The sequence below is a fragment of the Petaurus breviceps genome, unplaced genomic scaffold (genome assembly GCF_028583685.1).
Source record: "Petaurus breviceps papuanus isolate PSGF00001 unplaced genomic scaffold, PetGlider_PUasm1.0 91023, whole genome shotgun sequence".
NCBI classification, from domain to species: Eukaryota; Metazoa; Chordata; class Mammalia; order Diprotodontia; family Petauridae; genus Petaurus; species Petaurus breviceps.
In genome coordinates this window covers 3,124,100-3,148,746 of record NW_027187398.1, presented here as the reverse complement: position 1 = coordinate 3,148,746, position 24,647 = coordinate 3,124,100, and the positions used below count along the sequence as shown (strand labels likewise).

At 36.5% G+C, this 24,647-nt stretch overlaps 1 protein-coding gene across 15 annotated transcripts in view; it reads left to right on the top strand.

The window, feature by feature from the left end:
- The window catches only part of BCAS3 (BCAS3 microtubule associated cell migration factor), a 795,613-nt gene that overhangs the window by 314,062 nt on the left and 456,904 nt on the right, over positions 1–24,647 (top strand). For all 15 annotated transcript variants that reach the window (XM_069077894.1, XM_069077893.1, XM_069077887.1 and 12 more), the window contains one exon: positions 2,475–2,739. In XM_069077894.1, the coding sequence (XP_068933995.1) occupies positions 2,475–2,739 (265 nt within the window). The remainder of the gene's footprint in view (positions 1–2,474; positions 2,740–24,647) is intronic.

Sequence of the window (24,647 nt, the reverse complement as noted above, 5' to 3'; positions counted from 1 at the left end):
GAAAAGTATGATGTTGCTTGTATTGGTTACTTGTATTTTAATTTTTTATTTCTACTTTCTTCCCACTTTTGATCTGTCTTGTGATCACAGAAGAGGAATAACTATTAGATACTTCATCATTATCATCCATTTCTTTCTCCTCTTCATCCTGATTTGTAAGACTGCTTTTTGTCCTATTTATTCTACTTGGCCCCCATGATAAGCTCTCGTTATTCTTTCTTGACAGCTAGTCTCATTTATTGGCAGCAAATTGTCTGCTCATCTATTAGTCCTGATGGGCTTTCGAGGTGTTGGAGCAGAATCCTGCCTGTTGGCAGTTTTCTAAGTAAACAGAGTAAGATGGGGGTCTGCTGGATACCAATTATGTTAACATTGTTTCTAGGTACCCTGCTACAGACCAGCAAAGAGTGGACCTCAGGCTTTCCCCTTCAACAGAGAGATTCTAAAAATCAAAAAAAGGAAACTCCTTGTCATCAGTGGACTCTGAAGATCTGCTTTTCTCTAACTTTTCTAGAAAAATAGTTGTGTAGGTAGCATGAGTCTATTCGTAGTATGGATAGAGTGGCACTGACTGTTTTTATAAACGAGTTCTTACTTTAAATTTGATTTTTACATGTGGAAAATGCATCTGGTTGTGTGGTATGAAATGTTCTGTATTCTTCCTCTCTTGTTTCTGCTTTTCAGAGTCTTCTCCCTCCCACCCCCACTACCAGCCCCACTCCCACCCCACCTTCTCCTCCCTGCCCTTTCTCCTGCTGTCCTGCCCCTTTGGGTTTCTTTGTACTGAGGCTCTCTAATTCATTCTGAACTGCCTGTAAAGAAGAAACTCTTTTGTAGGCAAACTGGAGGATTTAAGTGCTTGGGGGACGACTTTATGTCAGTAATACCAGCTACTCTGAAAGTGCTAAACCTGTCAGCTTTGAGGAGATTGTTTAACTATATCTTTAGCAAGTCATTTTGATATGTTACCATAATTGAAAAGGGGCAGGTGTGTCATTTGGGTTTGGAGGTTTATCCATGTACCAGTGATGAGGCATTTGTCTAGAGACAGTCTGAGAGGGAAGTATTTTGTCACAAGTCACAAGACTTAAATCCTTTTTATCTCCTAGGATTCAAGCACTATGGGCAACTCCTACTTTGATGACTGCTAGCTGCTTTTGTTGATAGTGCATTTCTGGAATATTTGTCAAGATTTCCATCAGTGTTTAGGCCTCTTTGAGGATCTGGTGTATTCTTTGGATCTAGGAATTCTTTGAAAGCTTGAGTAGTTTTATTTAGCTTATGTTGTTTAATGTCACAATAAATCCTAATCCTTCTATATATTTGTATGCAGTGTTAGAGCCCATTCATACACAAGCATCTTTAATTCTGCTTTTATCTCTTAAAGAGTTTAAGGTTTTTTTTTCTTTTTTTTTTCCATTGATACAGTTTCAGTATATATTTTCCCAGAAGCTATCATCTTTACCTAATCTTGTTTCCTTTTATTCTGTCTGACAATATGGTTTCAAAATATATTCTTTTTAGAAAATGTTCCTTAAGACCCCAGATCTTATTTTCCATCAAGGTGTTATGTAGGTATATAGTAAAAATTCAGATATTCTTTTAAAAACACTATTTCTGGCTTTGAAGTTTATGAGAAAAATAACTTGATTATTATTTATTTATTATGAAGTATTATTGTTCAGTTGTCAACTTTAGACTATTATCAAAACAAAAGCAGAAAATATTTAATAATATTTCTTCTCTAATTATTGACTCTACAACTCCTATTTAAATTCAAGGCTACCAGGTAGTTGCTATTAAAGTTTTGGCCAGCTTTCCCTGCCCAGCTGTTCAGTTTCCCTTTTCTGAGAACCTTCAACTGAAATGCCTTAAATAATTGGTAGATTATATTTAGCACTCACTTAATTTGATTAAATTTATTTAGGTCATGAAAAATAACAAATAATTTATGCAGTGGGAAAAAAACCTTTCATATCTGTAATAATTTTTAAAATATCGAACCAAACTTTTTAACCTTTCACCTTCTTTACCTGTTTATATTTCATAGTAATGGAAACTAGAAGTAATAAAGTTGCCTTTTCTTATGCTAAATAAAGTACTATTTGATTTTTGATTAATATTTGCTTATTAAAGACAAATTCTATTAATGAAAATATACCTGGAACTTACAACTAGACTTATTATCTAGTAAGGGAAATCTAGTTAGGACTTCTTTTATGAATTTTAGCTTTCTGTAGTAGAGGATATCCAAAATAATATATGGAATTAGAAAACATAGAAAATGGTATTGTTAGATCCTGGATCATCATGCCTATGATGATCTTTTGCATAGTTAATTTCAAATTCATTGTACTGGCTATATTAAGTTTTGTCACTAAACTGACTTTTTTTTCTGAGAGATTTGTATTTCATCTGAGTCAACCTATGCAGTGATATTATCTGCTTCTTACTCTTCTCTTGTCTTTTTCTAGGTGCAGGACATCTGTTTCAGCCATGACTGTCGCTGGGTTGTCGTCAGCACACTTCGTGGGACCTCTCATGTTTTTCCCATCAACCCTTATGGTGGCCAGCCCTGTGTCCGCACACACATGTCACCCCGGGTTGTGAATCGCATGAGCCGCTTCCAGAAGAGTGCTGGCCTGGAAGAGATTGAGCAGGAACTCACTTCTAAGCAAGGAGGCCGCTGTAGCCCTGTTCCAGGCCTGTCAAGCAGCCCATCTGGCTCACCTCTTCATGGTAAACATATTTCTCTTTATCCTTATGTTCCCTCTTTCTACCCCCAATTATGACCTTACCATCTTAAAAAACCAAATTAATTCTTCTCTATTTTAAATTCAAATACTGTGCATTTGTGAGATGAAGCAAAAATATAATTTAACCTTTTAATCAATTAACCTTTAAATAACAAATTGTTGATCTGCTGTATATTTTTTTTAAAGCAATCAGGGTTAAGTAACTTGCTCAAGGTTACACGTCCAGTTATTTTTTGTGTGTGTGTGGGTGCCGAGTATCTGAGGCTGGAACCAATCCCAGGTCTCCTGACTCTGGGGCCAGCACTCTTACTCACTGTGACACCTGGCTGCCTCTAAGCAATTGGGGTTAAGTAACTTTCTCAAGGTTACACAGTTATTTTGTGTGGGTGTTAAGTATCTGAGCCCGGATCCGATCCCAGGTCTCCCAACTCTGGGGCTGGCGTTCTTACTCACTGTGCCACCTGGCCACCCCTTGCTACATGGTTTTTTAAGCCCTTAAATATGTTGTTAAAAGAGGGAAATTTTAAGAGTTATCATTTTATACTAAAAGATTTTAGGAAATTTAAAATTGAGTCTCAGCTTCAGAGACTACATTTCCCTTAAGTTTTTGCCATCTCCTGGTCTTGTTGCTCTTCATTGAGGGCCATTGTTGTGGTAGCACATCTGGTCTACAAATATTCATTGTTGGTTCGGAAGAAATATTCATCACATGTGAGGTAGATATCACTTGAATAGCATTATCACTCATTAAAAATATGTGGAGACTACCGTGTAGTACCTTATAAAACTAGAGTACTTTATTTAGTCTCCTATTAAGCCAAAAAACATACTTTTCAAAAAATACATTAAGACAAAAGCAATTTTAGTGATCTATATGTGTTTTGACACATAGTATTACATTAGGAAAGAGACTTTTGACTCTTGCTTAAGGTTGGATATAAAATATGTTGAAAAATTTTCTAGAATGCTCTTAAGTAGCCTTGTTTTATTTTTCAGGAATAGGAATGTGTGGAGATAGGTAGCAACATTCTTATGGGTGGTAGTGGGAGTTTGAGAGCTCCTTGGGATCAATTATTTTTTAATAACTTATTTTTCTCACCTTTTCTTCATTTCCACAGTAGTGTTGAGCTCTGCACCAAGCCCATGTTTGATAAAAACTGACATCCACTTTTATACCTTCAGTTTGAACTCTTCTTGGACCATATAAATTTATGTTGAAAAAAAGCAGTTTTGTTGTATATATGCAGTAGAAAGAGCTCAGGATTTGCATTTAAAGGATTTGCCATTGACTCCCTGAGTAATCTTGGACAAGTCATTTAAGACTTATGGATACTGAATGGCAACTTAACTAGGAGCAATATAGAGTCACCTTTCCACTGTCCAGTTCAGGTTTTGAAAAATAGGGAATACCTCTAGAGGCCACATTTGCATAAACAAAAATTCTTCATTATTGCTTCTTTACCATCTGTCTTAGAATCTTATGTACTGCCATGGAAGTACTTGACATGGTAGTACTTGGTATACACACACACACAATATGATTTATATCATAGTTTTAATGTATAGGTCAGCATGAACATGTTCTTTACTCTCTCAATTACTGGAAGCATTCTAAGTCCAATCTTTGCTTTGGATGTAGTTGTAGATTGCCTTATGTTAAATCTAGAGAAATCAGTTACCAATATATTATTGAAATGGACCATGTCTTACAGAAAGCAGCACCTTCCAAGAGTAGAATCCAGCTTTCCATTTTATAACAATCTGACAAATTTATTAGAAAACTTAACTAAAAATGATTTTTTGACAGTTCTGTGGAGGAATATGCAAAATTTCCTCTAAATTGTCATTTTCTTGCTCTACCAAGTTCTTGGATGTAGTGGAAGTTTTTAATAAATTTAGCATGTAACATTAAGCAGGAGTTGACATTCTAGTTGAATGTACTCAATTGAAGAAGAAAAGCAGAAACTCATGGCACAGTGGTGTTTCTGAAATGTCAGAGTTCATAATAAGATATACTCAATTAGACACTTAATAGGGAATAAAACAGATTTAAGGACTTTCACCATAAACCTCAATATATATTCAAATTCTTTTGTGTTTAAATGGTAAATACTTACATTGGATTTTCCCCCTTCTAAAATGAACTAAAACCAAATAAACACAATGGGACCAAATAGTTATAATAGGAAGGTACTTTTTTTCCCCTGCTTTTTGCTGGGGGGAAGGCAGGGCAATTGGGTTAAATGACTTGTCCAAGGTCACACGGCTAGTAAGTGTTAAAGTGTCTGAGGTCAGATTTGAACTCAGGTCCTCCTGACTCCAAGGTTGGTGCTCTATTCACTGCACCACCTAGCTAACCCAATAGGAAGATACTTTATAGATCTTTTTCAACTGATTTATTTTATAGGTGAAGACACTGAGGCCCAGAAAAGTTAAATGACTTGCTCAGGATTTCTTAGGGAGTCAGTGGCAGGTCCTTTAAATGCAAATCCTGAGCTTTTTCTACTGTACAATACTGCTTTTAAAATATAATGTTAACCTATCAGAGTCAGGTATTTTCCCATTCAGATTTTGTTTTGTAGGGTGGTCTTGGAAAGTACAAATGGTAAGTACTTCAGACTTACGGACATTGAATAGCAATTTAACTAGGAGCAATATTAGAGTCACCTTTCCACGTCCAGTTGAGGTTTTGAAAAATGGGGAATACCTCTAGAGGCCATATTTGCATAAACAAAAATTCTTCATTATTGCTTCTTGGTCATCTGTCTCAAAATCATATGTACTGCCATGGAAACACTGCCATGGTACACTCAAGAATGGACAGTTCTTTAGAGAGGCTGTATCTACTATGGGAGAACCAATGAAGCTTCTGCTCTGATCTGAAAGGATTGCTCAGGCATGTGAATTAGATTATGGAAATGAGGAGGTGTGAGAAGACTGGAAAGTTAGGAGGGGGCTAGGTTATGAAGGGCTTTGAATGCCAGAGCATTTTGCATTTGCTCCTAGACTCAATAGGAAGCCATTGAGATTTATTAAGTGAGTGGGAGGTGTGTGTGTGTGTGTGTGTGTGTGTGTGTGTGTGTGTGTGTGTGTGTGTGAGACATGATCTTACCTGTGTTTTAGGAAAATCACTTTAGTGGCTGAATAGAGGATAAATTGAAGTGGGGAGAGATTTGAGACAGGCAGACCCACCAGCAGCTTATTGCAATAATTCAGAAGTGAAGTGATGAGAGCATGTACTAGAGTATTGGCAGTCAGAGAAGAGAAGGGAGTGTATATGAGAGATATTATAAAGGTGAAGTCAATAGGCCTTGGCAACAGATTGGATATGGAGAGTGAGAGAGGGTGAAGAGTTGAGGATGACACATACATTTTGAGCCTGGTGTACTGGGAGGATTGTGTTGACCTCAAAATTAATAGGGAAGTTAGAAGAGGAAGAGGATTTGGGGGAAAGAGAATGAGTTCTGATTTGGATGTGTTGAATTTAAGCTGTCTACTGAAATCTAGTTTGAGACATCCAAAGGACAGTTGGAAATACAAGATTAAAGTTCAGCAGAAAGGTTAGGGACTCAGGGACTCAAGAGAAGAGGACAATATAGAGTTGAACTGGTTCACCAAGGGGTCAAGTTGCAGGAAAGAGTGGCTAGTTGAGTGGTGATGAGAGCCTGGGAGACAACTGAGGGGTTTGAGGCATTGAAAGTCATTATTTGAATGAAAAGCACAGTTTGGTAAGGGAAGCCTGAGGGAGAGATGGAAAACCAATAGATTATGGTCAGATACAGAGATTTCAGAATTCTTGAACCTGGAGATGGTAATTTGTTGGTGCAAAATCAAGGACGTGACCCATCTTTGCATGCATTTGAGGTGGAATGGAGTAGCTCATGGGAAGTGAGTAGGTCAAAAAAGCCAGTGGTTAGGTTGTTTGAAGGAGAGTCATTATGCATGTTGAAGTCCCTTAGTATGAGGGTAGGAATTGGGAAGGAGAGAAAAATTGTGAGTCACCAGCCAAACTCATTAAGGAAGAAAGAGAAGTGACTTGGGGTTCTGTAGACAACAACTATAAGTATTTTGATTGGGCAGTAGAGAAGAAAGAAAGCATGAATTTCAAAGGAGAAGAGATTACTGAATAATAGAGGTAGACAGTAGAAATGGAAATGGGGAGCAAGGAACATTCCAATTCCCCTGCCTTGACCAGTGAATAAACTGAGGAGAATGAGTGAAGATGTAGCTAGTCCAGGAAAAAGTGGCTAGTCAGGCTATGTCATCAGCATGGAGCCAGGTTTGAATGATAGCTGGAAGTGGTGGGAGCTGAAAAGATTTAGGACGAAGGGAAGTTTTTTATCTATGGAACAGGTAAGAGGGTTTAGTGGAAGAGGTTAGTGGCATTTAGTTATAACTTTGGGGTTGGAGATTTGAGGGAGATGGAAATGAAGAATTGGGTGCTGGGCAATAGATAATGGAGTTGATCTGATAACCTACAGGGGTTCAGTATTATTGAAACCTGTAGAGTATGACCAAGTGTGGATGTTCATTATTGAGTAGAAGGACTCCACTTTTCCTATAGCTGAGTGGAGGTTGGGCTGGAAATAAAATAAGTGCAAGCATGCAATGGAAGGTATAGGATCATATGGTTAGATGGGAGACGCTATCCTCTTCCTTCCAAAGTCTGGAGATTAGATTCAAGAGAGTACAGCAGAAGGTAATGGAAGTCCTTTCTAGCTGAGCCATCTCCAGTTGTCCTAATCTATATCTGGCCACTGGGCCAAGATGACTTTGGAGGAAAAAGTGAGGCTGGTGACTTTGCACAGCCCTCCCTCACTTAAATCCAATTCACTTGCAAGTCATGGCATCATCTTCCTGATGTCATGGTCCTCTTTGAGAATGAATGATAAGCTATAAGTCCCGCTTCCCTGCCAAGTGTCCTCTTTCCTCAAGGAACTGGCATAGCAAGAGAAAACAGGATTGAGGTCAACACGAAGACTGTTCCTTTTGCCCTGGAGGTTCTTCCCACAGGCTGGCCCAGGATGTGGAACTTTCCTTGTGCTGGTGAAGATTGGAATTGCTCCTCTGGTCTCTAGCAGCCTTACCCCAGGGGATATGTGCTTTAGAAGATTGGTGGGAGGCTTGGGATCCTAGGAAGGTGTGCTTAGCACAGTGCCCAGGAACAGAATAGGTGCTTAATAAATACTTATTTGCTTTCTTTCCTTCTTTATGAAATTTTGGGAATATGTGGGCTCTGGATCAGAGCTACTGAGCCTGAACTGTTAAGCAACTTTTAAAAAGTTTTTATTTGAACAAAATCCAACAGGAATTAGAGGAGCCATAGGGTTTTGGGTGATCCATTTGTATTTTCCTTCTGCTTGCAAAATGACTTTATTTTTGAAACAGCAGTTTAAAATATTTTTTCAGATGGCTTTGTGGTGTTTACTGTGATGCTTGAGGACTCTTGCTGAAATTTTTTTTTCTTTTTAAGTGTAGAATGATTTTGTTCAACCAAAATTTTGCTAGGACTTTTAATCACAGAGATTTAGTATGCACATGAGGTAGTTAGATCAACAGGGAAAACCACAGAAGTTATAGCCCTGAGAAGGATTGGCTTCTTATATGCTTGTGAAGGATTTCTATAGAGGGCCACAACAGCCCCTTTGGTCAGTACTAATACGTAGGTAGATTTTCTTCCTCATTCCTGTTCCAGTTTGTTTTTTGTAAGTGGAAGCCTTGCCCAGAAAACGGGGCTTGGGATTACTTTGCCAACATAGTTCACCAATGGAGATTACAGTCAAGATTTGAGTCCTAACTGTCATCCTTCCTAGTTTTGTGCCTCTTCTCCCTCCTTTTTCAGTGTTTTAGCTCTCAAAGTCTGAATCACTGAATTTCTGAATTCTGTAATCAACAGGTATCTGGTGCAGCTGGGATGTCAGTCTTTCATTCTGTATGAGATTCCGACATTCAGAAATATTGTTTTGGGGGCTGCCTTGTCATTTCACTTCATGAGAAGGCATACAGTATTACTGTGTTCCAGCATAGCAGTCCAAACACTGTACTTTGGAAGAGGGCCCTTTTTGAAACCAAAAAGAATCCAGGGAAGCTTTGTCCATGTTTGCTTAAACTCCTTCATTACTTCAAAAGTCAATGCCATTACCCTTTGTGTTTCTTCCTTTCTGTTCTTTTTAAAGGCACAAACATTACAATGCTGGTCATTTTTCTGTAGTGTCATGTCAAAACAAAATTTGCGTGCTTGTAAGTTCATTCCAGAAACAATGTATTTACAGTTGATACTTGCCTGGCATCAGCTTGTTTACTTACACAATGTAAACCTTTGATCAGGGTGGGATTCATTTTGAAAATGAATCACTCTTTGGCCTCACTGTTGTTTGTACTCCTTTTAGTGAATCCAGGTAAAAGGAATCTTTATCCTTTACACCCTCCAAAGCCAGTGCAGATTGGATTCTGATTATTTTCTCTGTGAATATCTTCATGATGATTTAGGACTGCCCAGGTATCTTTTTGGTAAAATGAGGCAACTTAATATTCTTTATTCCCTCCTCCCCCTAAAAATTAACTTGGAAAATTGAATTTACTTGGAAATAGTGTCTTTCTTATACATGTGTTAACACCCACCATAATAAAATGATGGTTACATTTATTTATTTTATATTTCATGCATTTCTATTTATTCAGAAGCGATTTTAGTTATTAAATTGGCTCAACCTTACCCTGCACTAGTCTTTCTTCTAGCTGTCCTATTTCTTTTTCCAAATTAGACTCTTAATCCCCCCAGTTTTTAGTGCCATCTCCCTGCTAAAATATCTGTCTGTCTGTCTGTCTGTCTGTGTCTGTCTGTCTGTCTGTCTGTCTGTCTATCTATCTATCTATCTATCTATCTATCTATCTATCTATCTATCTATCTATCTATCTATCTATCTACATGTTGTACTCCCCCATGGTAGAATACGAGCTCCGTGTATGCAGGAACTCTTTCCATTTGGGGTTTTGTATCCACAGAACCTAATATGATGTGTGTTATACATAGTCAGTATTTAGTAAATGCTTGTTAGATTGGATTAGATTAGATTGGTTTCTATTCCGGGTTTAACAAAAATACATCCTGAAACCCCTGCCTCTCTTCTCTTCCTCCTCCCACTACTCTCAATATCATCAAATTGGGGGGGGGGATTTTCCAACAAATCATTAGAGAAATTTTATATTGTTTTATTTAGGGAACAATGTTGTTGACCCCAAGGAGGAGCCATGTTTCAGAATCTCACTGAAGACATTTAATATTTTATGTCTCAGTTACTGTAGCAACAAGACTCTAAGATTCTGAAACCAAAGCTTTGCAGAAGTCTCATTTGTTATAAAAGTACTTTGGACTTTGAACCCTCCCATGTTTGGAACATCATTTTTCCTTCTAGTATATGTGTTCGGTTACTTTCACCCCTCAGGACCTCAGTGTTCAGCCTATATGTTGCATTGCATGATCACAGATATGATTCCTTAGTTTTTATGAGACAGACCACATAACAAATATAAATAAAAAGCAATCACATTTCAGCCTGATATAGTCTGTCTACTTAGAATAGTCAATAATAATCTGCTGTTTCTCAAACCCTTCTTTCCATGTCAATTTTAATTATGGATTGAAGTTTCCTTTTGTTATTTTTTTTAAACCAAATAATCACATTCTGAGTTATCTCTGCTTTAATTTTTTTTTTTTACCTCAGATGACATATAACATATAAATTTAAAATGGAAAAATTTAAGTTTTTTCAGGCTCTCTCAGTTCCTGGATTACTAGTTAGAAGATGAACCTAAAGTTTTAGATATATTCCAGTCACACACATGCACCCCCTTTTATTTTTTTCTTTTGGAAGACTTTTTCAGTTTTTCTAGTAGCTTTATTTTATACACATAGTTTTTCTTTCCTATGTTCTTATAACATTTTGACAGTCCCAAATTTACTAAAAATCACCCAGATCATGCAAGCTTTACATATTTTCATGTCACTTTCCAAAATGTTTCCCAGTGCTTCACTCCTCCTTACCAGATGAGTTCTTATGGGAAAGTTGGGTTGAAAGGAGTGACATCATCACATCTTTCTGAATAACAGATGGGTTTCCTTTAAGTAACACTTACTTATGAAACCACCCATTTAGAGAAATAGGAACAAAAATAGTTTCTAAGAAAATTAGGTGTAGGAGATCTTTAAGAGCAACAGAAAAATTCTTTTCTAAGTTTTACTGTAAAATACAGACTATAAGAATGAATCAGAAACAGAATATTTGTGCCTTTTCTTCATTTTGGTGTTGTTCAAGGGGCATGCAGCTGAATTATTTTTTGCACGTTTGCCGATATTTGTTTTTAATTCTAGAGGATGCAGTTATCAATTAACACTGACCTGCAGCTGTTCTTGGTTATGGCTTTTAAGTGCCCATCAGATATTTCCTTCTTCTTTTATGTCTTTACATCCTCTGAGATTTCAGCATCCAAAATGCGTTTTTCATCCAGCTCTTAAAGCTTTTTCTTCTTTTTTTTTTCTTGTTTGTATTTTAATATTAATGTAAGCTTCCTCTAGAGGGCGGTATTTTCTCAGCTTTCTTTCATTTACACTATTCTTGCCCTCAGTGTGGCAATGGCTGATTCTGTGGCACACACTCGGATCATCTAGCATTTCAGGTTCTCTTCATCAGGATTTCTTGACTTGCTTTCTGTTATGTCACTGGATAGATTTATATTTTGGTGAAAAAGACATACCCAACACTTTAATGCAATCAACCTTGAGATAGGGTATTTTGTGTATAAAAGAAACATTACTAGGGAATATTTTGCTCATTATGCAGGAGTAAATTACTTTGTAGGAGCATTTTAGAAAGCTACCTTTGCATGTCTGCGCCCTTCCAAGGGAAGCTATGTGAACAGAGCTTTTGGATTTGAGTTTTTGCACCTGAAATGTATTTCTTGAAATCCCCTGTTCTCAAGTTAGAGAATTGTACCTTTAAAACTCATCATGGGGGAAAAAACCTCATCATGAGTCAATGATTTCTCATCTGGGTTCCCCAATTGAACACAGTTAAGATTGTGCTAAATGATTCAGTTATAGGTAACTTTCTGGTCAGTCACTTGAATGATAAGTGATATAGTTATTTTCTGGAAGGCTTCTTAGCTGGTTGGTTTATACACATATGTGTATATGAATATGTATTTCTGGAGGCTAATGATTGTATTTTATCTGGGACCAAAAACTGGTTTAAGCAGGAAAGTGAATGTGTGTGTGTGTGTTTGTATGTATAAAATCAATATTTATGTATTAAGTGCCTACCATGTTCTGGGAACATTGTTAGGCCCTGGGAATGTTAACAATAACTACTAACCATTTATATAGCACTTTAAGGTTTTCTGTGGCTATATACTTACAGCCATAGCTTCATAAACTTTAAAAGTTAGTATTTTAATTCAATTAATTCAGTTCAGCTGATATTGATTAAGTAATTACAGTGTGAAAGCACTGAACTATATACTACTTGGGGAGCTAAAAAGTTTGGATGAGACTTGGACCCTTTGCTTTTGAAACTTGTGGTCTGATTGGATAATATAACACATACAATATAATTTTAATACACAATAATGTGTAAGTATATTAAGAAGAGTTATATGTAAGGTGAAAAGGGTAAAAACTCATCATTGACTGAAGGGGTTAGAATCAGGGAAGGTATTTCCAACCTGTTAATATAATTAATTACCTAGTAGAAATAAGACTAAGTCTAAAGGAAATCAGACACTTGGAATAATAGTCATCTCTTTCTAGTTTTTTTGGTTAGTGTTTGTTAGATTTTCATTGAATTTTGTTGCACTCTATTCTCTTGTTTTTCATATGTTTATGTTCTTTTGATCTAGTGTCAGAGTGAACATTAGGGTGACATGATATAGTTGGTAAAACTGTTGGACTTAATGGATTTGAATTGCTATTTGGCTTTAAGAAGGTTCTTTAAATAGCTTCTCATTATCAGCTACAAATGGGAATGACAACCTAATATGGAACAGAAAAATCAATCAAAGGAGTATAGTGAAGACATTGCAGTGAGATGGCAATTATGGATTTTTGGAGACCAGATTTCCAAACAGATCTAAGTCCATACAAGATTCTGTGGAAACTCTAAATGCCTAAATAGTACATAGTCGAGTTTCATGAACCTTGTTTCAGTGTTTAATTTGTGTGTAACACAGGTAACTGTCCTTTCTATTCATTATGTTTGCTGTATCCACCTACCCGGGATCCTTTCCAGACCTATTCTATTTTCTACCCAGAGGGCACAGTTTAGGATGTATGATTGCTACCTGCTTCTCTACCCATTTTCTTTCTGAGATTGAGCCACCTAACCTCTTAGAAAAGTTAGCTCATTTTTTTAGCCTAGGGATAATAAAATGATCCTCAAGTCAGTTTGATTCTCCTCTGAATTTTTATGGAGTTTGTATCAGATGAAAAGTTAATGGTATAATAAGATAGTTCAGAACTTCAACATAGAAAAATTCCTTTTAGACAAAGGTTTGATTCTCTGCCAGACATATGTAACTTGGATGTAGTTTTTTGTACATATTTGTTTGCTTATTGTCGCCTTCATTAGATTTTGAGCTCCTTAAAAGCAGGGACTTTCTTTTGCCTGTTTTTGTATCTCCTTCATGTAGCACAGTATCAGGTACATAATAGCCACTTAATAAATGTTTATCAACTCACTGGCCTAATTTAAGTAAATTTGCTAACAGATCTTAAATTGTGGAGTTGGAAGTTTTAAGTCTCTGTGTAAAAAGTGTCCCCTCCAACATATTAATTGTGTACAAAGGTAAAACTGTGTTGTAGAAGGAAGCTAATTCCAAGAGACCAGAGCTGCACAGAAACTGCAAGTGATATGCAAATAAAGTGTTTGAGCTGGTGGGGAGCAAATCAGGACAAAACCATGTGGATTTTAGCCATACTCAACAGAAGTCCTGCAAAAGACGTGATTCATCTAGGTGAATGGAATTATATGATATGATGATGAAGGAATGGCTACACAGAATGAGTTTAGAGCTATGGAATGAACAAGGCATTAACAAGACCATTAGGCTCAGACAAGCTAAGGCTTCAGGGGTCTAAAAGAGACTGCATTGGCTGAAGCATTTTTTAGAGCTTACTAGAGAAGCTGAGATATGGATATATGTTCAATTTACTAGAAAAAATCCTCTTTCCTTCAAATGAACAAATATTGAAACTCAAATTATGTCTTTGATATCTATGCATTTCATCATTTTTCCCCATTAAAATGCTATGTTAAACATAACTTATTTTTATTGTTGGATGTCTTATATCTCCTTACTAAATTGTGAGCTCCTTAAAGGCCGAGAAATATATAATTTTTAATCTTTTTCATTTGTCTCTACCTCCTCGTACAGTGCCATGTATGTAGTAGATGCTTAATGTTTGTAGAATTGAATTTAAAGATTGCAGTAGGAGGAGAAAGTGTTTGGTGTCATGGGGAAAGTGCCACATTAAACTGGAGTAGAGATGCGAAGAGGAAAGGAATTTAAGGTTCATTGCGAGGACTGTTAACACTGGATGATGAGGTGAGCATAATGCCAAGTAGCCTTTAAAAAAGTAAAATGGTAGAATTAAAAGAGTCCCTTATTTAACTGACAGGCTACAGCATTTGGGGGATAGGGTCTGTGCCTTAAAAATGTGATTACTTCCTTAATTAGGGCACAGTAATGTAATGTGACAGCTATAATTTTGGAGTGGGTGAATGGGCGTAGGTGTCTATTTGACTCTGATGAAGAAACTTTGATTTCTGAGTGTGACAAAGTTAATAAAGAGTGTTATATAGTAGCAGAAGGAGGAGAAACAGGGGAGCAGAGTAGTTTTTCTTTGGTTTAGATTGTCCAGGAGCTGCTTATTTAGTTGTCTTAGTATTCTTCCTTTTGGCATTCTTTATCTCACCTATTTATCGCATGTATGAATGTATTGCCATAACAGGAGCAGGCAGCTTTCTGTTTTTATGAGAATAACTTGTTCAGCTGAGTGCTGTGCCTTGACTATTCATTCTCACTATATGTTGATTTTCTGTGATTGATTCTATAATGAACTGGTGATCTTTTGCTTTCTTGTTTCTAATATTAGAAGACTCCACTCAAATTGAGTATATTTTCTGTGGAGTTATTTTTCCATGGGTGCAAAAAATATAACAATATTTTGAACAAATACTGAAATGTTAACCTGGAAATAAAATAAAGGGCAACTGAAAGATTTTATCTTGCTTGTTCTGCAAAATGCTTGTTTTTACTCTCTCCTTTCACCCTTACCCCCGCCCTCCTTCCCCCTGGCGTTTTGTGGGGCTGTTAAAATCAGTGGCTCTTTCCCATCTGAAGGAAATGCATCTTTGACACTTCTCATGACCTGAGTCATGGTGCTGACACAGAGCCAGAAAATATCCTCAACAGTTCTGGGTAGAAGCAGGACTCTGGGGGTGGGAAGAAGAAATAATACTTTGCCATTTCAGTTTATAGTTACAGGTTTGAGGTATAAGTCACTTCAAAAATATTATTATTGCTATTCTGAGATTTACCCCTTGCTTTTTGTGTCATCATTTTTGGGATATGCAGTGTTTAAAACGGAGTGAAAGTATGGAATTGGTAAACTGAGAACATTTTGACCTTTCCAAATCTTTGGATATGCACTTTGAGTGTCCTACGTTGGAATAGAACAGTTGTATGATTTCCCTGTTATTTGGGACATGTAACATTCTCCAACATGTATACTTTGCCTTATATTGCTATAAACTTAGGTAATCAAAATTGATATAGCCAAGGGTTCCTCCTTAACTCCCTCAGATGAATTAAACTCAGTTTTCTTCTTTTGATTTTTCTTTGTATTAGTGAGGTATTAACTACTTTTCTTTGTTCTTCTTAACTTCATCTTACCTGGTACTTTTTTGTACTTGTTAGCAGTGAGGTGGGGGATTCAAGAATAGAGATAAGTGAAGAGCAGTCATTTGTAATGTGGGTGGAGAGTTTCCCTGGTTTTAATGTCTAATGTTTGACTCTAGATAAAAGGTTAGGATTTGGGGAACTCTTAAAGTATGGATTGAAAACCTTCAGTTCTTCTCTTTCTGGATGTTGTATTTGTACTTTATTTAGAGAAACTGAAAATTTTGTGGGTGCTTGTGGATACAGTGGTAGAAAGAATCAGAGGGGACTGTCTTTGCCTTTTTGTGTCTTTGCCTTATCAGCATTCTGGTAAATCCTACTATCCCCTTCCCAGAATAATGTTTTTAAATGAATAAAATAAAATATGTAGGATTTCAAAGGAAACCAGCTATATTAAAATAAGGTTAATATTTTTCCAGTTCAAGTTTATGTATCCCCTGAAATCTTTCAATGAACACCTTGGGGATTATGGACCTTAGACTAAGAATCCTTGGTCATATATGGGAAAGGCTGCTTTTCTGTTCCTGTCATTTTTAACTCACCAGCATCTTGGATTTTTTCCCTTTTTTGTGTTAATGCTCATCTTTCAACAAAATCCGCACTTGACAAATAGGAATCTTTGAAATGAATAATAAACAACTAAACACACACAAATCCACACATACATATACAGTACACAGATGTACTGCCTTTCATCCCAGAATCCTTGAGTACCATAAAAATAATTAAACTTGAAACTCTCCTCTATAGGATAGAGATCTCGTTAACCCTGTTTAGAGAATGGGGGGGACTAAAGTATGGTGAGATTAAGTAACCTCTTCAGAGACAGGCCACATAGGTACTACAGAGGAAATGTAACTCAAAGGTCAGCCTTCTTTTCTAACCAGTAGATTTCAGTGCCTGTCCTCACACATATTCCAACCTGAAACCCTTCAGATAAATCTTTCATATTTCATTAAGACTCCTCATGGTCACTTTCTGGGTTCTCAGTTTTTCCTTTTATTTTCCTTTGTCTATTTTCCTCTACTTTGCAAACTTTGCGAACTGGTCCTTCTCACCTTTTTTCCTCATCTCTTTGCTAGTTGTCAGTACTTCCTATAGCTTGAGTTCCTCTGGTTGGCCTCAGTCAATCTATCTCCTGGAATTTTGGAGCAGTATGAATTACATCCCACTCTGTCTTTATCTGTAATAGACAGTAAATGCCTTTGTTACAGGAATCAGAATTTTAAAATAATAGGGCTTGTGAAATTTCTGGCAGCCTTTTCCTCAAGCACGTGTGTGTGTTTGTGTGTGTGTGTGTGTGTGTGTGTGTGTGTGTGTGTGTGTGTAAGAGGGTGCAAAAACATTAAGCTTCATTTGAGGATCAGATTGTGGGTTTATTTTCTAAGTGTCTTGGTAAGAGATATTTCTGAGTCTCCTATCCTCTACAACATGGCCATTCAACTTTCCTGGAAACATCTTCATTGCCAGTTGATACCTGTTGTTTATTTGGATAAGGTGCTCTAAAACAATACAAAGTAAAGCTTCTCTGTTGAAATATTGCACACTTCTCAACATGTAGCTGCTACCCCTCAGTACTTCTAACTTCTCAAATATTGAAAAATGAAATGGATGGTAGCAAATAGTAATGGGATTAAACTTTGTGTATCTTTAATCTCCCCCTCTTTAAACATTCTGCTTGGCAGCAGGGAGCAAGTTGTATGCTGTGTTTTTGGTGTTTTCATGATTTTTATTGAATTGTCTGTTCCACTCTCTCAGATCACTTCTGTGAGCCAGTCTTGCTTCCGCCCAGTTCAGTATGTGGGTCAGAAGGCACTGTTTCTCACTAGGGCGCTGCTGTTTCCTCTTCCGACTCAAGTAGATTACAGATTATACTGGAGCATGTCTGAGAAAAGGTCAAAAAGGAGGGTGAAAGTCCTGGATCTGCAGCTGGGAAGCTTTTCATTCTCATCTAGTGAACTTAAAAAAAAATCAAATGGAAAAAGAAAAACACACCCAAAAAAACATTAACTAACAATAACCCGCATGCAAGCAGTTCACATTTGCCTATTATCCTTTATTGTGTATTTTGAAGGGATTTTATTTGGCTTTCATTAAATGATTATCTAGTGTTTGGTTGAAAAAGCTTAAATGTGAAATTGGACAGCAAGGAGTAGCTAAGCAGACTTTAACTTCCCTGAGCCCGGATTGCCTGTTATTGTCTCAAAAAAGTTACCATTGTATTTGTCTTATTTGTTCCAAGCCTGGAACTTTTCTACTACAGAGTTAACTCAGTTAAAATTTTTGGTTCATATAGGATTTTTAGCTCTGTCAGCTAGCTCTATGGCAGGATATTAGAAGGAGGCTGGCTGCTTTGGCCTTCTGAGGAAGACAAAAAAACACACATACCCATATTAATAAATTTTTGTTGTTAGAAAGGTACAGCAAAGATATATAAGTCTGCTAATGTGAAAGATAAATGTTATTTAGGGATAGAACTTCTGTTCATGCTGGTACTTGGAAAATGCAGTCATCCTCAGTGGCATAGAGTAAAATGGCATTGCAGGTGTTTTGAAGAAGTCAAAATGTTAAACTAAGGATGTAGTGAGATGGGGAGGCCTGTGCCCCAGCTGAAAAATGAGGATTGTCCTGTGGTATAAGCATGTGTAGAGATGGAGGGGGACGAGCTAATCACATCAATGTAAAAGACATTGAAATTTATATAGGCCTTAATGTCATGTGTTCTCAACTACCTTGATATTTATTTATAGGATAAGATTGAAAAAAACGAGATGGTATCACAAGTTCCAACATCAAAATGTTTTCTGTAGGATAATTGTTATAAAAAACTTCTCTTGTATTTCTTTTTTTTCGTTTAAATGAATTTTCTCCCTTTTTTTTCTTCCTTTCACCACAAAAACCAATGTTTTCTATTTTAAAAATCATCAAAGCACCCCTAATATTCCCATTAGTTTTCATTCTTCCTACCAAATAATTGCTTTATCCTTTATTAAACTCACTATACCATATTTGTTTAAAAATAATTTTTATATATCTTGTTTTTAAATCATCTTTATTTCTTAATATATTGTTTTCCCTCCTTTACCCAAGAGCCATCTCTTATAGCAAAGAATAAAAAAAGAGGAAAAAATGGTTCAGCAAAATTAATCAACACATTAATTCATGTTTCCATATTCATAGCACCCACCCTCTATAAAAAATGAAGGGTGGTACATTCTTGTATCTCTTCTTCAGGGTCATATGGTCTCTTTCATTTCAATTTCCTCTACATTAGTCTCTTCTGCCTGCAAGGAATATCCTTAAACATGTTCCTACACACATACATACCTATCTATCATGGAGTTCTCAGACCCCACTTGGTAAAACATTTCTTTAGCTATGTGGAAGCTCAAACTACAAATCTGGTCCACTTGGGCCATTAAAAAACAGTGATAACAGCTCACAGCTTTTGTAAGTAATGATGGGAAATGAAGATTTAAAATTGGATTTTAAAAACCATTACTTAAATGGTCTACTGGTTTGTTTTCTTTAATTCTTCTTGTTTATCAATCCTGCTTGATAGAATACTGTGTTTGGAAAACTCTCTGCCCAGCTATGACAAAACTATGCATCTTTTTCTGTATTTTGGTATTAATCAATTTGAGAAGCAAGCGATTTAGTGGAAAGAACCTTCAGCTTCAAATCAGTAACACTGGGTTCACATCTTTGTGCTGCTCTATATGAGACATGTGGATCTAAGGAAGTTGCTTACATCTCTGAGCCTCTGTTTCTTCTTTTGTAAGATATGTTTAATGATGCTTTCAGTATTTTATCTTGTATATTTTTCATCAAGAAAGGATTTTTAAAATGGTAAATCATTATAGGAAGTGTCATTTATTAACAATATAATTTTAGCCTCATTGCTTTAAGCATTCAGAAAAAAAGTTGATTTAAAATAAGAGAACAATAAAATTTCCTCTGACTTAAATCTTTATAAATTATTTTTTTCTTTATTTGGTTTGGAGTAAAAAAAAAATAGAAAGAAAGAGACTTTGTAAGTTAAACTTGGTCTGGAATGGTGAACAAGTCCCAGGACCTAGCTTTAGAAGCAGCTGGCAGCAGGCCATGTTCACATGTTCTCGGATCGTTGCATTCAGAAGCTAAGAATACCAACCAAGCTTCTGCATAAAGGGTAAAGATAAAACAGAAAGGAGGTTAGCTTTGCAGCAGCATTACCTGGGAGTTGATGCTGATGTCTTTTCCACAAATGTCCAACTTTGTCAAAGCCCAGTAAATCTTGGGAAGTTTATTTTCCTTGTAGCATCTGTGTTTTATAATGGGGCCTTTAATTTGTTTTTACTTTGTCTGCAGGGATTTCTTTTGTCCGGAGCTTTCAGCCTCTTTTTTTTCCCTCTGTGCAAGTGAGTCTGTTAATGATGGCCAGTTTGGGAATATACCTCTGCAAAACTGATATGACAGGCTGTTCCCCGAGTGCAGCAACAAAGCCCATTGTTATTTTCTCTCTTCACTTTTATCCTCAACATAATCCATTTTTCCTCTGTGTATTTGTGGTGTAGAATGTCTGGAAAATCATGGTTTGGAATAAAGCCTACATGATATGGTGGCAATCCCAAATAGCATGTTTTAGCTCTGGTCAGCTCATGTTCAAGAGGAGGAATGAGTGACCTAGCCATAGGTTCTCCGAATTCCTTCTATCAGGGCAGCTCTTCCAGATCCCAGAGGGAAGGGCTTTGCGTACTCACTAGCCCCTGTATGGAGGAGCAGATGCAATCCACAGCTTTGCCATTTTCCAGGTCACTTCTGTGAGAAGGCAGTTAGGGAAAATCAGAACAAGAGGCCTGGAGGAGTGAGAATCAGGAAGAGAACAGACATCCCAAATGAAACTGGCATTCCTGTGCTTTCCCAGAATTCCAAGATGCCCTGCAGACATTGTCCTCTTTGTGCTAACTGCTCTAAAAGAGAAAGCATTAAAAATAATTGTCCATTCTAAAAAAGAGCTTTCATCACAGCAACCCTGTGAAGTAGGTAGTGAAATCTCTTTATAGATAAGACTACAGTAAAAACAGGTTAAATAATTTGCCCCGGACACACAGCCTGTGTCAATGCTAGGAATCAAATCCCAAATGCAAATCCATCACTCTTACTTACCACTATACTATGCTGTATTTTTTCATCATCTAATATTAACTAGCTGTTTCACTGTTGGCATGCCAAATAACATCTTATTATGACTCATTTCCTTCTTCTGTAAGGCCTCAATCTCTAAATTCTATGATCTGATTTTATGAATCTAAGTCTCACTTTCATCTTATTTTGAGGTTATTGATACTTAGACTGCTTTATATATACTACAGTGTTATTGTGAATAAAATCTAAGTGTCACTTATTATTATTTCTGTTTTCATATGGAAATGTTGAGGCACATTGGCATTGAGCACCCAGAGTTACACAAGTCAATGACAAACAGTGATCCCTGATTCTCTCTTTCTATGGAAAACTTAAAAGAAAAAGTCATTCATATATTGATGTTCTTTAACAATCTGGAAGATTATTACTGAACTATTTTTTTTAACAACCAGAAAAATACATTTTATTCCTGATTCTGGCATCCTGTCCTGTTTTTCTTTCCCCTACTATCTCTGTTTCCATCTCCATTTTTTCAACTGAGAATACATATAATAACAGAAACGACCTTTCAAGTTTGTTTTGAAGATCACATGATATAATATTAGTAAAGCATTTAGCACAGTGTCTGACATATAGTAGGCACTACAGAAATGCTTATCCTCTTCTTTTCCTTCCCTCTGCAGAAGAAATTCTTTCAGCTCTTGGCAAACAGTATTATTGGTGGTTGGTTGTGTTTTTTTAATTATTTATTTAGTGACTACTCATTTTAGAGGACTGGTGAACCTCTAAAAGTTCAGAATTACAGCAGATTTGCTTAAGGACTCGAAAGCCTATAATCTTACATAGTTTATCTGTATGGATTTGAGCCTAAAAAATAGGACTAGGAGTCTTGAAAGAACTAACTTTCTCATGAAGTTTTTTGGGACTTCCTGTGTCTCGTGCCAGAAATATTATGGGAATAGCCTTTCTTGTGACAATTTGTCACTTATAGGTCTTGTCCCAGCTGGAGCTCGAAAGTGCAGAGGCATTGGAAATTTACATTTTTTATGATGTTTTGAGATGGCCATGTTCAGAATGTCCATTTTCATTTCATTCAGCTGTAATTAAAATATTGGCATCTTGCTCTTTGCTCTTTTGGAGTTAAAAAGCAGGAAGAAGAAAGGTGGGTTGGAAGGGTTAATGCAGGTGATACATTACTTTTGTACAGTGATTTTCTTCAAGCTTCTCAGAAAGCTTCTCATGATATTATTTATCTTATGTATCCCAAGCATGTAGAACAAGAAGGGATATCTTGATCCTGTCATGAAAAAAAATGTAAAGAGACTTGATCAAGGTCAAAACATGCAGTCTGTGTATACTTGTTTGCCTTTTTGGTCATTGAGTGCTACTACCTCTTCAAGAAGAGCCTTCCAATGTTGCTTATTAAATAGGGCTGAGACTTGGGCCTTGATGAAAGTAACCACAGGACTATCCTTACAGGGTCCAATGAAAAGAGGATTCTTATTGACTATGATTTTGTTGATCCAGCTGTTCTGGGTGCCAGAAGAGAGGAGAGAAATGGAATGGAATGTGAAACACTCCCTCTAGCCACCTAGTGCTAGAAAAGCCTGGTGACCTAACCTTAACTTGTCATAGTCATCTCTATCAGAACAAATTTTGATGATTATAAAAGGCAGTCTTTTGCATGGTCCCAAGTTTTTGTGTAAAGGAACAAATACATCTACAACTTTGCTCAAAGGAAGCATCAATGAAAATTAAGCCCAAGGGTCTGTAGGAGTGAGAACCAAGAAAAACATCATCCTTTTATTCTTATGTCCTTGATTTATAGCCTGAATTTGAATTTCCTTCTTTTCCCCAAACCCCCAAAAATAATTTTAAAGATTTTTTCTTTGAATTATATAGAAATTTACTTTTTAAATTTATTTTTTAAAATTTCATCTCTCATTTGAAATGCATCTTTATCAATATCTTTTGTTTTTACTTCACCTGAATTTGACAAAATAGCCCTCCCTTCAACCTCTCCCAGAAAGCCATGACTTATCAAGAAGAATAGACTAGATCAGTGATTTCCTTGAAGGGAAATTCCTGTGAGGAAATTCCTCTACCACTGAATATTGGCATTTTCCCTGCCTCTGTCTTAGCTTCCTAGTGCATTGAGAGGTTGTGACATTCCCAGTCATTCAGCCAATATGCCTAAGAATTAGGATTTGAATCCAGGTCTTCCTGGCTCTCAGGACAGGATAGTAATGAAAGCTGATGTTTATATATGGTGTTGCTATGTTTCATAAAGCTCTTAACATATCTTATTTGACCCTGTGATATGGTATTTCAGGGCTTATCCCCTTTTTACAGATAGGGAAATATTGACTCTTTGGGGTTAAATTAATTACCCATGATCACATAGCTACCAAACATTGGAGACAGGATTGAAACTACTCCCATGCTACTTTTCGTAACAAAGAATAAAAAAAAGAGAGGGGTAAAAAGACGTTTAATAAAACTAACCAATGTATCAAGCAATTGTAACAGTATATACAGTCCTTCCCTCATTTCTGCAAAGAAGGGATTGCGATACCCTCTAGTATCTCTTCTTTGATTCTAAGGTTGGTCATTATAACTTCACAGAAGTTTTGAATTTTTGAAAATGTACATTTTAACTTTTGGTACCATATTTTTACCTGGGACCCAAGATATTGATTGTTTAAATCATTTTTCCTCCTACTTTGCAGAGAAGACAGAGGTCATTTAACATTAGCTTCCACTTATATCCCTGTCTCTTCAGAGCACCATTCCTATATCTGTCTAGGTTCACCATTCATACTCAGGTCCCCATCACTTCCTTCTCCTACACTTTCTCTGTCCCACAGTTTTCTCATCCCTCTATACCATCTTGAGTTTCTTCCACCCCATGAGTTTTTTCTATCCACAGGTCTTTTTATTTCTTCCTTAAACATGCTCAAGTATTGCTGAAGTCTTTGAATGTTTGTTTTTCTGCCTCTCCTTTTTTTAATCTCCTATTCTCTTCTCATCCTTGAAAGTGAAATCTGGTTTTTTCCTCTGTCACTTTTCTGAGACTATTCCCACGAGAGTTACCAGTATGGAATAGTGAAGAAAGTGCTTTGCAAACCTTAACAGATCATATGAATGTGAGTTTTTTATTATTACTTGTAACCTCTTTGCTAAACTCAGTGACTTTTTTTAGCCTTTTGTCAAGGAGACTCATCTATAGTAAAGGCTAAAGATAATAATGAAAGCTGATGTTTATATATGGTGTTGCTATATTTATAAAGCTCTTAACACATCTGATTTGACCTTGTGATATGGTATTTCAGGTCTTATCCCCATTTTACAGATAGAGAAATATTGATGCTTTGGTATTAAATTAATTACCCATGATCACACAGCTACCAAATATAGGAGATAAGATTGAAACACAGTATGCTGTCGTCATATCCTTCTTTTTGAATATTTTCCTTTTCTTTATGCGACATTATGCTTTCTTGATCCTCTTACTACTTCATTGACTGCTCTTTTGCCTCCTGTTGCTGGTTCTTCTTCCTACTCCTTAATTGTGGTCTTTCTCCAAGACCTTGTCTCAATTCTCAGCTTTTTTTCCCTCTGTGTTCACTTAGTGAATTTATATACTCTGGCTTCAACAGTAATCCATTTCCTTATGACTCTGAAATCCATATTTCCAGCCCCTAACTGCTAACCTGGGTGGCAGTCTTGGATTTCTAACTGGCTACAATATATATTGCCATTTAGTAGCTAGTAATTAATGTTTAATATATGTCATTCATAAGCATTGCT